The sequence below is a fragment of the Schistocerca serialis genome, chromosome 3, assembly GCF_023864345.2.
Source record: "Schistocerca serialis cubense isolate TAMUIC-IGC-003099 chromosome 3, iqSchSeri2.2, whole genome shotgun sequence".
In the NCBI taxonomy this organism is placed as follows: Eukaryota; Metazoa; Arthropoda; class Insecta; order Orthoptera; family Acrididae; genus Schistocerca; species Schistocerca serialis.
In genome coordinates this window covers 461,273,190-461,289,606 of record NC_064640.1, presented here as the reverse complement: position 1 = coordinate 461,289,606, position 16,417 = coordinate 461,273,190, and the positions used below count along the sequence as shown (strand labels likewise).

Genomic DNA, 16,417 nt, shown 5'->3' with positions numbered 1-16,417 from the left:
ATACGTATTGTCAGATTCGGAACCATCACGAAACAGATTCGAAAGCTGTGCTTCCACGCTATCATCACTCTGCAATTCTTCTGCAGCCTCTAAATGACAATCTCCGTGGTATGCGTCGTCCGCACTACACAGAAAATCGCTGTCGTCTAGTACACTAAGTAACTGTTCCTCTGTCAATTTAACACTTTTCCTGCTCCTTTTCACATTGGAACGTCCAGGTGTCGTTTCATTAGCCGCCATTACGAACAATATACGTTCGGTAACTGACCACGCAAAATAAAAGTTTACACGCTTTAATGCTAGCTTAGACGCTGAAACTAGACTGAGTAATCCGACAGTGAGAGCGGACGCTTATAAGCGTCAGCCGCACTGGCTCGTGGCTTGTTGTGACGCTTATCGGCGTCAGCCGCAGTGAAAGTGTTAATAAGAAGTTAATTCAGACCTTTTCCACAGTTGAAGAGTGGAGTGAACTTCCCTTATCTTAATTAACTACAAAATTTCATTTTGTGACACATATTCTAATGAAACGAATTTTGATGCACTTGACTTCAGTCTGGGTTAGAAATCCGGAATTACAAAGTATTTAAAACTTTTCTGTGTTTTTGGCTGCCGTTGAATCGATGTTGTTGTAGTCGTTCCAGGTCCAGGGGCCCGACATTTTGCGCTAAATACCAATTGGCACTGGTATTTTATGTTAACTAAAATATCATCTAGTTCATTTTCCTCAATTTAAATTTCATTACAAATTTCGGTGTACAGCTATGAGTATAGATCACCCTACTCTTTCAGTATACTGACGGAATGACTACGAACGACTTTGTAATCTAAGCCTCTCGACAAATTTATGCGAACAAGTGTCTAAGGAAATTTTTTATAATCGGAGTATTTTGCTTCATAAAATATTCTTCAGTAGATTATATTTTTTAAAATTGTTTTATAACTGTCTCATGCCTTTTTATACAATATTTATTTGACTTTTTCAGTATATGGACTGAGATGGCCATACAGTTCGAGATCTGTACATAAAACAACATGAAAATTATCAGTCTTAAGAATCATACATTCAAAATAGCAGTACTTTTCACAAACCTACACAAATTATGAATAAGTCTTCTTCTTCTTCTTCTTCACTTCATGGAGCATGCTTACTATGTTCCGTCGTTACCGAAGCTATCCGTTTCACGACCGCTTTACATCTTTCTTTACTGCTGATTTATAATTGATTACTTGTTTAACTAATCTCTCTTTCCCAATTCTGTTGGTAGTTTGTTTCCACTTTATGCATCTTTGCTCTATGTCTTTCTTGTGTACATTGTAGATTATGTTCTTTTCTCATGATATTTTTTTGTGTTTGATCTCTGAGGTAACATCTTTAGATTCATCGTAGTCATCAAGGAGATATTAGTCTTAAAAGAAACCATAATGTTGCTTGATACTACACGCGAGGGCTCAAAAGTAATGCCTCCGATTTTTTGTATGAAAATTCTTAAAACTTTTTAAATAAACCGAAAGTCATTAACATCCTACATCTTTATTCTTCATGTCAAGGTATTTATTTCTGAACATAGTCATCCCGGGAACGAACACATTTCTTCCAACGAGAGACTAGTTTGTTGATACTGTCCCTGTAGAGGGTTTGACTTTGTTGACGGGGCCACAACCTCATCTCTGCTTGCACTGCTTCATCACTAACAAAGTGAAGTCCTTGAAGGAATTTTTTAGGTTTTGGAAACAAACGAAAATCGTATGGCACCAAGTCGGAACTGTGTGGAGGATGATCGATGACACTGGACCCAAGACGTCGGACTGTTGCAGATGTCGCAACCCTCGTGGGTGGTCCATGTGCCGACGTACATTACGAATTCGGAAGTCCATTACAGCGCGCTGGTTTTCACGCGCGTACATTGTTACCTTACACAATGCCATGTTACACGCTACAATTCGTAGCCTTCTAATGGTAGAGGCCTGCAAATATGTACACATTGAGACTAAAGGTGTTGGATGTTAGTAACGTTTCTTTTATTTAAAAATGTTTAAGAGTTTTCATCTAAAAAATTCGGAAGCATTACGTTTCAGTTCGCCCTCGTAATAATACGTCTCACAGCACAGCCATTAAAATCTAAGTTAAAATAAAATAAATATTATTCCCTTGCTGAAAATAGAGCAGTAACCAACATTAACAAAAAAAAGGAAAACTACGTTATTTTCTAGGGCTCGTGTCAGCCTTCGTCACTTACACTCTGTGTATAAGGTATAAAACACGTAATCACGTTACGAGAACACACAAAACACACAGATAAAAGCAGCTGTTTTAATTAATTTTACTGTTATGTGGTGGATAGGATAAAAACTCAAGAAACTGAATTCGTGATTACTGCACATATCAGAAACGAACACGGTACTGGCCACAACAGATGGAAATCAGCTCCAACGAGTACACCATTTCCAAGGACTACGTATAAGACGCATGCAAGCGTCCAGATACAAAACCTTTGCCAGTATAGGTAAGTACACTTTTAGATGCTAATCTTAAGGTAACTGGAAATCGAGGACAATCGGACTTTACTAATCCGTAAACTAGAAAATACATTCTAAAGTTACGTGGTTATGAAGAAACATACAATAATATGGCGTAGTTCTAGTTCCCAAAGTTCCCTTATTAGATAGTTGCCTGGACTGTATGTAACATTTCAATTGTTGTGTTACTAGACAAATGGAATGCAATACATTCCTGTGTGTCAGGCATAAAAGAACACCGCTAAATATTGTGATAAAAATGTTGTAACCTGTTGTGGCCGAGATAGCGCGGCGGGACCAAACGGAGAGCGGGTTACGAACAAACAAACGAACGGAAAGTACGAACACGAAACAACGACGGACGATGGAGAGAGACCTTACGACGACAACACGCAAGAAGTAACAGAGTGACAGAGAACCAAACGAATCCAAGACGTCTACTAGAAATGAAAACAAAGAACGGTAAACACGCTGTCTGTTGTCTTGGCGATGTGTCAAGACTAACGGAACGATTAGACTCGCTGGCTGAGCTTTTTTTTTTTCTTTATTGATTTTCAATTCCCCTGGAAGGGGGCGGGCTGGCAGCAGCTTAGTACGCTGTTCTACAGCCTACAGACTTTTTTTTTAAACAAAGGGAAGAAGAAAAGAAACAAGAAAAACAGGCGATAAAACGGTGACTTAAAGCGTAAAATGGCGAAAAAATGCGGAAAGTTAAAACAGAAAGTAAAAGGGGTTGGCAATGTTAATAAAAGACACAGGAATCAGACAAGTAACATAGTACACACACAATTAAAAAACATGGCGACAGTCTGGTTTCTGTTCGCAAGAGATAAAAAACACACCCAGCGACAGGATGATGGCCATTCGCAACACTTCCCAAAAAACGCAACACAGAACACTCACTGTAAAACACTCACTGTAAAACACTGCACGAAAATGGCGGCACAGAGATGACACTCCCGAGCCAAAGGCAGATGGGGGGGGGGGACCTGGAGGAGGGGGAAGAACAAGAAGGGAGGAAGGAAAAAACGAAAAGGGGGGAGTTACCAAGGAGGGAGAGGACTCATGAAAGGGGGAGAGGGGGAGGGCAGATGCGAGAGGGAATGAGAAGGGGCAGAGGAGGGAAATGCAAAAGGACTGGGGGAGAGAAGGGGACAGAGAGAGGGGAGGTGGGGAAAAAAGAGGATGGAAGGGGGGCAGAGGGAGCCCGGGAAAAGGACAGAGGAAAGGAGGGGGAGTGAGGATCAGAGTTGATAGGAGGGATAAATGGAGGGAGAGAGTTCATCATCCAGGAGGGGGAGTTGATGGAAGCCACCTTGGGAAAGGAGATTAAGGGTGTAGAGATGGAGGGTAGGGGGGACACAACAGTGAAGACGTGGCAGGGGCAGGGATGGGAGAGGAGAGGAGCAACCAGGGGCTGAGGGGGATCAAGGCGGCGTGAGGTGTAGAGGATGCAGATATGTTCGAGGAATAGGAGCAGATTGGGGAAAGGAATGAGATCATAGAGGATCCACATGGGGGACAGGAGGTGTATACGGAAGGCGAGTCAGAGTGCATGACCCTCAAGGATCTGGAGGGACTTATAGAAATTGGAGGAGGGGGGGGGGCAGATATCCAGGCAGAACTGGCATAACAGAGGATGGGACGGATTAAGGATTTGTAGGTGTGGAGGATGGCAGAGCGATGCACCCCCATGTCCGGCCAGAGAGGAGTTTGAGGAGGCGGAGGCGTTTGTGGGCTTTGGATTGGACTGGCTGAGCGACAGGCAGGCGCTTAAGTACTCTATTGGGGGCGCCGCTATTGGCCGCTGGAACCACGTGTTCCACCGTGGCGCCCTCACACTAAATTCGGGCCAGGACGCGCGCACCGCCACAGCTTACGGTGCGATGGTGCAGAGACCTCTAGGGGTCTTCGACGTCCATGACGTCTGGCGGGGATTGAAATTCCGAGGCACATGGTACCAGATCCCTCCCCCCTGAAACTTGCGCGTCGGGGCAGAAACGCCCCAGACAGTGCCGAGGTGTACAGCAGTGGAGAGACCACTGTTGGCGGGGAGGAAGGGACGCCCGAGGTATCCATGGAAGCCAATCCAGAGAGTAGGGCGGGGGAGGGAGCCGCCAATCCACCTGGGGTTGGAGAGGGCCGGCGGCAGGCCTGCTGGGAGATGGCAATCGGGGGAAGGACAGTGACTCGAGGACCACATCCGCAGCCGAAGGAGGTAAGGGAAGAGGCGGTCAAGCGAGTCCCATGGGGGCACATGGGTGAAGTTCATTATGATGGCGGCGCTCTAACCCTTTCGACGTCTGCACCGACGTCACACACCATCCATGGGCCGCGACGACCGTGGCGGGTGTCCAACTCGCCTGGCGCCTATACTCGCAGGCCCACACGGCCGTGCCATGTGCATACCACTGCGAGGGCCTGGAGTGGGGGCGGGAGAGGGATAATGTCAGCAAATGGAGCAGGGTCCGTGGCTGTCGCCCATGAAGGAGCTGTGCTGGACTGCGTCCGTCTATTGGCGTAGTGCGATAGGTGCTCAAAAACAGTGTGAGGGCCGACGTGGTTGAAGACGTGTCAACTGCCTTTGTCAACTGGTGTTTAAAAGTGCAGACAAGCCTCTTTGCTGCGCCATTGGATGAAGTGTGGAAAGGGGGGCTATGGATATTTTTGAGACTGTTGCCCTGACAGAAGTTGTGGAAGGAGGAGACCATGAATTGGGGACCATTATCGGAGACCAACATGTGTGGCAGGCCCTCAATGGTGAGAACCTGGGCCAGAGCCGTGAGTGTAGCCTCCATGGTGGTGGATGCCATGCAGACAACATATGGGTATTTGGAGTAAGCATCAACGATGAGTAACCACATGGACCCCAAAAATGGGCCCACAAAATCGATATGGATGCGATCCCAGGGCTGGCGAGGCACAGGCCAGGGTGCAACTACTGGAGGGGGTGGGGGGGGGGGGCGGCCTGCTTGGTGATGCACACAGTGATGCTGGGCCAATACACGTGCCGGCGGGCCAAAACTTTCATACGGGACATACCCCAGTGGCCATGGTGTAACAAACTGAGCACCTGAAGCCACAATTCTGGAGGGATGACCACCTGATGGGCATCCAACTCCGTGGCCAACAGAAGGCCATCGTCAACCATGTAGAGTCTGTGGGACAGGTGGCGCCAGGGGCTGAAATCGGACTACATCTGACGTAGTGGATAACCTGCCACAAGACAGAGTCGCAGTGGGTAGCCGCAGCAATGAGAGCAGCCATAAGAGGCAGACCGTCCAGCACATCCCGGTGGGCGGAATCAATGAGAGAGCAGAGGATCTCCTGTTGGTCAAAGGCAGGATCGGGGCCGGCTGGGAGCGTCCACGTTAGCATGGTGGGCGGTGGGATTATACCGGATGGTGTAAGCGTAATTACGTAAAAACAAGGCCACGTCGACGTCGCAAGGGCGGAACAGGCCGTGACGCTGTGATCGCCGCCACCTGAGGTCGCGCCATAAGACGCTCGTTAGCCGCTTGAGCAATTTCAAAGGAGTGGGCAATGCGGAGACTCTCTTCCAAGGAGGGGTTTTCGAGTTTCAACGCTGCAGTATGGACCTCAGGTCGAGAGCCAGCTGAACCACCACATCCCAGATCAGGGAGTCCGCATACGAAGCCTTACACTGCTGATGGGTGCACGTAAAATCGCATTGATGGCTGAGACCTTCCAAGTCCGTGATCCAGGAACGATACAATTGATCAGGCTGTTTATGTTACTGGTGTAACTCCAGCCGAGAGGCGACCACATGGTAGCGTTGGGAATAACAAAAACAACGAATGCTGCAAAGAGTCGTCCGTGACTTTAAAAGCTGTGAAATGTTGTTTCAGCCGTTGTAAGTAGGTTTCCAGTCCTCTTTAGTATCATTTAAGGGTTGAAACGACGGCGGACGTGGGAAAGCATCGGACATCCAAGGACTCGGAAGCTGTTGTGGCATCGACTTTGCCCATTAGCAAACTGCAGCGACGATTGTAAGATGTCTAACTGGAGCCGCTGCTGCCGCATGAGCTGCTGCTGTTGCTCCAGAAGACAGACCAACTTTGCTTCCATGCTAGCAACTACCAACGTTTACCTCGTCGAGAAAGATGTTGTAACCTGTTGTAACCGCGACCGGAACGGTCGTGGGGTGACCGAGAAAGCGCGGCGGGACTAAAAGGAGAGCAGCTTACGAACAAACAAACGAACGAAAAGGACGGACACGAAACAACAACAGACGATGGAGAGAGACATTACCACGACAACACGCAAGAAACAACGGAGTGACAGAGACAACCAAATGAATCCAAGACGTCCACTAGTAATGAAAACAAAGAACGGTAAACACGCTGTCTGTTGTCGAGGCGATGTGTCAAGAGTTACTCAACGATTAGACTAGCTAGCTGAGCTTTCTTTTTTTCCTTTATTGTTATTTTCACACCTGATACAGGTAGCCCAGCATCGGCATACTACGCCACTCTTCAGTCACAGATATGACAAACGATACAAAAGGAGACAATCGAAAAACAGACATGGTGGATATAAAAACGTAGACATACTGAATTAAATCACACGGAGCCGTTCACGGGCGCAGTGTCCAAAATAAAAACGTTCAGAAATGCGGACATGCACAGAGGTTTCAGAGACGACACACGCGAACGGTGGAGCACTAACGATGAAACACTGGAACACGAAAACGACGGCACACACAAACACTAGGTGATGATCTCCGGCGCGCGAAAGTTCACTATACGTGTACGAGTGCAGGGACCTGCCAAAGGGGAACAGGTGGGGGAGGAGGGAGATGGAAGGGGGTAGATGCCAGTAGCAGAGGAGATGTGAGGGGGAGGAAAGAAGGTAGGGGGATAGGGGAAGCCTGGGGGAGAGTAGGGAGGGAGGAAAGGAGGAGGGAGAGAAGGGAGAGAGGGTGCCTGTGGGAAAAGACACAGGGGGTGGAAGGTGAGGATCAAAGTTGGTAGGAGGGGTAGATGGAGGGGAGGAGGGCATCATCAGGAAGGGGGAGTTGGTGGAAGCCACCGTGGGCGAGTGTATGGAGAGTGGAGAGATGGACAGCAGGTGGGACATGGGAAAACAGGGGCGGCAGCAGACAGGGGTGGGAGAGGATCGGAGAGACAAGTGGGTGAGGAGGATCAAGTTTACGGGAGGTGTAGAGGATCCATATCCATTCGAGGAAAAGGAGGAGGTGTGGGAATGGAATGAGGTCATACAGGATCTGTTTGGGGGATGGGAGGTGGATATGATAGGCGAAGCGGAGCGCATGGCGTTCAAGAATTTGAAGGGATTTGTAAAAGGTATGAGGGGCAGAGATCCAGGTGGGGTGGGCGTAGCAGAGGATAGGGTGGATGAGGGGTTTATAGGTGTGGAGAATGGTGGAGGGGTCCAGACCCCACGTGCGACCAGAAAGGGGCTTGAGGAGATGGAGTCGGGAGCGTGCCTTGGCTTGGACTGTCCAGAGATGTGGGGTCTAGGAGAGGCGGCGGTCGAGGGTGACGCCAAGGTACTTGAGCGTGGGGGTGAGGGTGATAGGACCGCCATAAATGGTGATATAGAAGCCGAGGAGTCGGAAGGAAGGGGTGGTTTTGCCTACAATGATCGCCTGGGTCTTGGAATTTTTGACCTTGAGCAACCACTGGTTACACCAAGTGGTGAACCGGTCAAGATGGGATTGGAGAAGGTGTTGGGAGCGTTGCACGTTGGGGCCGAGCTAGCTGAGCCAGAGGCAGGCGCTTAAATACTCTGTAGGGGGCGCCACTATTGGCCGCTAGAACCACGTGTTCCACTGTAACGCCCTTACACTAAATGCGGGCCAGGACGCGCGCGCCGCCACAGCTTACGGCGCGATGGTGCAGAGACCTCTAGGGGTCTTCGACGTCCATGACGTCTGATGGGGATTCAAATTCCGCGGGGCGTGGTAGCAAAAAAAACATCAATACATTTGAATAGAGCCAAAAGTTTCATGATCCTGCAATGAATATTTGATGTATTATACTACTTAAAGAATGGGATATACTGTATGGGTCCGTGCATGTGTTACGCCACAAAGAAGATGATGCAGTGCTTCCACATTCTCGTGTGACAGCTTCGATAACACAATCACAATATTAAATATGGTAAAAAATATAGGTAAAACACTTCATGATCGTGTAGATATTACATAATGCGACGGTGTATCTCGTATTGTGGCTAAATGATAAGACGGTTTAGAAATACATGGAGTATTCACCTGAAGTGTATGGGAAATATTATAAGAAAGAGATGCTGAAGACAGTTACAAGAAACACCAACTAACGTCGATAGATTCCACTCTTGCCGGAGTATTACCGATTATATACAGCAAGTTGTCTTATGAGACGATAACTCGTGCTTTTTGGAGTACTGCCAAAACGGAAGGTATACATGGAAGTCAGTCGTAACGGGACACGGAGTTAGCGTTCGAAATCTTTTCATAAACAGCTATCTCAACTCGAGATTCTGAGTAGGCCAATCCCTAATCAACTCATTTTTCTACTGAGATAAAACCGCTGCTAATTATGAAGTATGGATGTGTGTTCATCCATGTTGGTACACAAACGCTGAATCTCAAAGACAGCAAGAATACGGTCATAATATTATCCACAACAAACCACCAACAGCAAAAACACGTGAGTAATTTACAAATATAAAAGTGAGAATTTCAAAAATCCCACCACTGGCTTCAATGCACTCCTGACATCTCTTCTCAACATTTCGTGTAACTGGTCTGACGATGACTCAGTGCAGTCTCATTATGGAAGCATTTCGTATCGTCAGTGAATGATTCGCATTTTTGGTGTCCTTTTCCTCTGTGAGCTTTGCTTTTCGTCCATGCTCACAAAAAACTTGTTCCATCGACTTCAAAGAGCAATGAACTAGACTAATGTGGCCTATCCATCAATAGTGGACCATCATACATGATCGACGTGTAAATGGGCAGGTAGCAGGAGTTCTGTCATGTTGAAAGTGTTTCCACACATTTAGCGAAAGTAATGCATTCCAGTACCAGTTGCAAGTCTGCTTCCAAGGAATTTGCAGGCGTCAGTAAAGCAAAACGATTGGGACTCAGTTAACGGATTGCGGATCACACGGAATTACACATTTACTGAGGCTGTGCGTCTCGAAAATGGTATATGGATATTCGTTGTGCCACCGTCACATATATCAACTTCAGCAATGAATATTACTAATGGAATTAACTGGCGATTAGCAGCTAACCGTCGACAAAATCTCAATCTTCATGCCTCTTGTACGGATGCTCTGCTGATGATTCAATGTACGCCACACTCTCATGTGTGGAACATAGACACGTGTTGTAAATATTCATATGCCTGCCGTAGAACTCCATTCAACGCTCAGAAGTCTAGGTTATTATTCATTTACATTTGGTGCAGTTACATGTTCTGAAGAATTTGTATAATAGGAAATAACGGGTGACGTAGTGCTTCAGGTGAGTATGAAACATCAGCGGGGCCCTACTACTAGATTTTCGTGTGTCGATAAGGAGAAAATCTGGGACGCAGTATTTGGGATTGCATCTCAAAGAAGAGCTTAATTTTCACGAGCATATCATAAGGATGGGTGACGAGGTTTCTTAAGCTGTATGTAATGACGCTAGGACTACGATCATATACCACAATCTTCCTCTGAACATCCTGAACTTCTACCATAATATAATACTGACGTCTGTCGCGTCATTTGAAGCGAGTGTGTGGACCCTTCCTTGTGGTTTGTACAGCTAGGAAGGACTTTGGAAAAAATATAGAGAAGGGTGCTTCTGAGTATTAATGGGTGTATGGCATCTGTTAAAAGGAGATATCTATGTCGACGATGAGCATCTCATTAAATCTAAGCACGGTTCGGAAGACAACAAAACATGTATTGTGCAACGGTACAATCTATCAGTATTTTAGAGATGTTCTGGTGTGTCGCGATTAATAAACGACCTCTGTATGCTACTAACGAGCAGTTCCTATCCGTAGATACGAGAATAAAACTTTAAATCACAGTTACAGTTACTTATACATGGACTAACAACACCACATCACCTGAAAAGAATAAGATAAGAGCGTGTCCACCACCGTCCTCCTCGCGAGACAGGTTCGCAATGTCCTGACAAAGATGCAAACGGCGCGCCCGCTACACCCACCACCGCGACCTCACCCCCCACTCTTCCCGCGGCCTCGCTGTACCCAGCCTCCCGCAGCGATGTGGACAGGGGTGCACCGCACGGCATCCACAAAATCTCGACATTTCGACAGAAGATGATACCTATGTCACTCGTTGAAAGTCGCGCTGTTTTAGAATACCGTCACACAGCTGGAAACCAGAGAGCTTTTCATCAACTGTATACGCCGGGAAAGTCTACATTCACAATTAATATAAGAACTCGGCAGGCGCAGCTTCGTCATTCGGAAGCATGTTTTACCTTACTTTTATAAAACTGACCCTAATATAAAACTGTGACTCCTCACAGAAATCGAACTGAGGCAGCAAAAGTTTATGATTCACACTAACATTAATCACGAAATATTTGTTGAGTATTAGTTAAGAAAAAGCATGGGATGGTTTCAATAAACTGACCAAATTAAAGTAATTGGAAAATTCAGCTGAACTCCTGGTAAATTAGACTAATTACTACTACAGACCCTCGCATAAATTAATAAAACACGTACCACCTGCTACATTAAATACAGTTACATCTGGCTCGATTCCTGAATTGGCAATATTAAGAAAAAACATAAATATTTCCCATCTGTTTGGTGAATGAAAACAATAGCGAGTTAAATGTAGGTCGTGAACGTAACCAGTGCTGGATATGGAGCTCAGCTTAATAGTCACCCTGTTAGGTGGTTCCTCAGAAAACGTAATTAGTCATACTGCCACTAGATACGCGCCAAGCCGTAAGAAAAGAAGCTGTAACAGGTTACCTCGAATCCCGGAGCCGAATCCATAGAGAGGAGTAACATGTGATTGTCAAAATAAATCTAAAAAACATAGCTTGCTCTCCCAAAACTAATATTGCAGCCTCCGTCAATACCAATACCAGTAACAAGCAGTTCTCCTCTTCAACTGAGTGGCCAGAGAATTATCAGACAACACCTTATCTAATACCAACCTCTTCCAGCTCGGCACTTTCTGCTCGCACCACAATAACATGCGGTTCACAGTCAAAACTGCTCAGCACCGACAAATTCATAACATCAGGCACTGTGCTAAAAGGCAAATCCACTTAGGGCTGCGCACATCTGACAACAACAGGCTGACTGCCTCAATACAACTGCTTCCATAAACTGACTCTTTACAACTACCATCTTTCCTTCCTTGAAATACTAAGCGCTTACGCGGCACCTCCATGCCCTTGACGTTCATTGTCTGAGATACTCACCCCAAAGATCGCCCGTGAAACACAGATACTTCCCATGACGGTCATCGAAATCGATTAGCGAGCGGTCGGAAAACATACCAAAGACCTCTCCCGTAATCGATATGCAAGAATACTTAATCACCTTTAGGGAGCATACAAGACCATTCCGATGGAAGCGATCCCAGTGATACTGGGTCTTACCCTTTGGATTTATAGATACGGATGTTGGAGGCGGACTACACTGCATTCGAAGGGAAGATGTTGGCAGACTGCAAATGATTACAAGAAACGTGCTCGATATTAATTTGGAAGTAAAAATGTGTCTTCATAGAGAGTAGCAAATGAATGGGAGAACACTACGATAGGCAGGTGGGCTTATGAATCTCTTTCCGAATGTTAGTAAGCGATACTAAATGAAGCACGTACAGACTTCACTAGGGTTTATACATTTTTGGCTCGTTACGGGCGATATCCAAGATCACTACTGAGAACAATAACAAGAACGGGCGGAAGATGCATTTGTGCTGTAGAAGGGAAACCAGAGCAAGTTGTTTTCGAGTGCAGTGATTTGACCTTCGAGACGATGATAGAGATCTTCTGAGAGTTAACAATCTTTATAATGTTATACGTAGTATGGAACTGTGTTCGGTTCTGGGGAAGCTATCAGATCAGTTCTCCCAAAAGAAATTTACTGTGTACTTATAAAATAGTCCTACAAATAGGTCACGGTCAACATTGCGGTCGGTTATGGGAATGCAGGCGGAGTAGCAGCGTGGACTGCAGCTCGGATTCTAGAAGGGCTAACGACTCCGTCTAGGACTTCTGAGGTATTTTCAGATGAATTGGAGTTATGGGTGATATTAATATTCTTGTGTGATCTACGCTATTTTATGTGACATTCATACTCTTATGTGGTTTATTGTTACCATGGATATGGGGTTAATATGAATACAGTTGCATGCATCTTTCGAACTTAACCCCGTTCTGTCCATATATATAGTTTGAACTTGGTGACAGGTTCTATTTTGAGAAATTTAATAAGTCCGTATAATGACATCTCATGTAACAGACATGGACAGAGATATCAGGTGTGGTCATTTCGAGGTGTAATGTGACACTGATTGCCCGGAATCCTTCATCGTTACCATCGAAAATAGACAGAACCACTATTGACATAGGTTAGTTTCACTACAGATTAGATTGGTGGTGGAATAACGTTAGGATTAGATTTTAGTTTAGAGTTACTTTTGCTGTGTGGCTCAGCACGTTCGTATTGTCTATGTAAGAGGTTGGTTTGCAGTTACAAGCGCTACGTCTCATCTGGTTTAGCCTCTGGATGGTGGGTAAGTCCTTATCGAAATAAATTAAAAAAAAACTCACTGTGAACTGTATTAATGTTGAGATATTTGATGAAAACACGAGTCTTACTCTTGAATGCACTATGTGATGTTAGAATACAGTCTAAATCGTGGACACTACGATATTCTTAGGGAGAAGCACGAGTATTTCTGCTACAAAACCCCCAAGGAATTACTGCATTAATATATTTAGCATACGCAGTCACTTTTAATACTGATTTAAATATCTGCCTTGTTATGGCCAACTAGGAGTTGCGTTACTTGATTCAGATATGAATCACGAGTACTAGTCGTCTGTTTCAGACTTACGCCCGCAGATCGAAAGTGACACGTGACAACTACGGTCAGCTGTATCCTTCATACCGATTGAAATTTGACGTATGTTGATATGTAGTTTCTAACTTTCTGTTCATACACCTGCCTCCTTATAACATTTACCACATTTTCTCTAGCACAGTGCCCGAATTTTTGTGTTTAATTTTGTCAACAATTTGTTTGTATGAAGGCAGGTCACTGTGGCTGACGTTTTTGCAGCAAATGGCACAGACGGGGACTGCGGGTTGGGAGTGCAGACGCGAGACGTGTGGTGCGTGGAGGCGAACGAGCGGAGGGACGACCACCACTGCTTCCCGCTGATCAAGCCCGACTCGACGCGTCCCTGCAGGCTTGGCTGCCACGTCAACTGCTCCGTCTCGCCCTGGTCAGATTGGAACCCCTGCAACACGGACTGCGAACCAGGTACACCGCTGCACGTACGACTCGTACTTGGAACACACAAACATATTCACATTCTGCGTGCACCTCTTAAGGCGCGTACTCACTACGTCAGTGAAGTCCTACTCACGACAGACACCGGCTGCGGCCGAACGCTTGTCGCCAATGCACTGGCGTTCGTCTTCTCATCCTCACCAAGCGAAGTGCATGAAGCTAAGGGATTCTGTCGTGTGGAATCGCAGTTGGCCCTGATAACTCGTCGACGTTGCTTCTGTTTTGTTGTTGTTATAAAGTAGAGTTTTAATTACAATTTCAAACGGCCCATATTATGAGGAAGAAGAGGATTTAGCAGTCGTCACATGTGCAGCATTTATTTTACTGCAGGAAGCTGATCACCAGAAAAAGAAGAAGAAACGGCGCTGCTGGTATATCCCTCTTTTAAAAATAAGGAAGCAGGGTGGTGGGACAAAATTAATGTCTACTTTAGAGCTGAATTGGAACATGGGTTATTTCATAATTTTTTTCCGGATGAAAGCTACAGATTTTTATTTGTTATTGAACTGTGTATGTGCTAAAATTTTCGGAGTGCTTCTATAGGAGAGAGGTACCTGAAGCAAAAAGACACTCCCAGTTTTTTTTGTTTCTCTTTGTCGTTCGCGGCGAAAATATGTCAATAAAGTCTCCATTTTTCTTTTTCAAATCGTGCACATTTCTTTCTAACGGCTGACTTATTTCTGTCGAAGAATCCAAACTTTTCAGTTTGTTCTTATAATTCCAGTTCGTAGGGGCCCTTAAACATACCCGTTCACGATAAAACTCTATCAGCCTTAGTGCTCTCTCCATATTCCGCTACATAATCCAGATTCAAAATGGCTCTGAGTACTATGGGACTTAACATCTGTGGTCATCAGTCCCCTACAACTTAGAACTACTTAAACCTAACTAACCTAAGGACATCACACACACCCATGCCCGAGGCAGGATTCGAACCTGCGACCGTAGCGGTCTCGCGGTTGCAGACTGTAGCGTCTAGAACCGCTCGGTCACCTCGGCCGGCCATACTAAATATACACCGTCAGCGAGAGCAGGTATTGGATGCAGGGGAAACGTCGACTGTTTGAATTAAGTTTTTCAGGACAGCCACAAGTCGCTCTCAGTGTGTTTTACTGACCGGTGTCGATCTTTAAGAGTTAACTAATGTACTTCAAACTATAAATTCCAGAGTATCTGACGATGCTCTTGTTAAATTAAAGATCGAAACCGGCCAATAAAGCATACTAATTTCGACTTGTGGCTGTTCTGAAAAACTTAAGTACAGAACCTTTGTACAGACACACAAGGCCGGTTCAAGAACATTTTTCCACACAAGCGCCTTGACATCCAGCGTTCTCCCGCTTCTCTCCTTTTCCCTCGTACGTTTTTCATCAGTGTCAGTTTTCGCTACTAATTGTGAAATTAACTGCGTACAAATGTTGGGCGCCCTTGCAGCCCTCTCACCTTGGCCCGCCAAGCGGCCGCTATTACTTGTGGTAAGTCCTGTATAGAAATCTTAGTTATGGAGCCTCTGGCGCCCTCTCAACTTAGCCAACGAAACGGTTGGCCGTCTTTCGTTGGCCTTCATTGGCCTAGTGTGTACACGCCTTACCAACTTGCTCAACAAGATGCTCAGCTCCAGCCACGGCGACACTATAAATCTGCAGAAGATATCTTACATTCGGTCATGCAGTGTTTCGGTACCAGTTTAGATATTACTAGCGAATCTCCTCCTTCGCACAGGTATGACTAACAAGGGGCGACCACAATGTTCAAATAATGTATTTTCTTCAAACTATGCACACTTTTAGTAATCCATTACAACAACATAGTATGCAGACAGTAAGGCGTACTACTTGGGCAATTTGGAAGAAAACACAAGAGAAGTTGTACGCATCGATGATATACCGGCGGTGCGTTGCGACCCTCTCAGCACGAGGTTGCGGCGGTCATGTAGTTACCGTTCAAGTTGCACAATCGGTCAATCGCCGGATCAAGTCCCACCCGTTTTTTCTTAATTTATATTTTTTCAACATTGGTCATATTACTTCATATATATATTACTTCAAAGGTAATATAATAAATAAGCAAGTGTATTTGCATGAACTTTTATTGAATTTCCAATGCTACGAAACTGTCCACTAGTTTTTATTATTACAACAAATATTTTATATATAATAATCGCTAAGTAAACTACTAAACGCAAAAAGTTTTCCTGAAAATGCCTCTCGTGATTCTCGAAATCCCTCGCACTTACCATGGGGTAAGGTAACTCCTTCGCGCCTTGACGTATCGACATGTACAAGTTTTAAGGACGAGAGAACGAGGGACAGACTTGGAAAGCCGAAGTCACACGTCAATAAATATATGAATGAATAAC

General features: G+C 45.5%; 1 protein-coding gene across 7 annotated transcripts in view; it reads left to right on the top strand.

Moving 5' to 3' along the window:
• LOC126470365 (thrombospondin type-1 domain-containing protein 7A-like) overlaps nt 1-16,417 on the top strand; it is a 1,214,159-nt gene that overhangs the window by 962,176 nt on the left and 235,566 nt on the right. For all 7 annotated transcript variants that reach the window (XM_050098173.1, XM_050098171.1, XM_050098172.1 and 4 more), the window contains one exon: nt 13,825-14,028. In XM_050098173.1, coding sequence (XP_049954130.1) covers nt 13,825-14,028 — 204 coding nt within the window. The remainder of the gene's footprint in view (nt 1-13,824; nt 14,029-16,417) is intronic.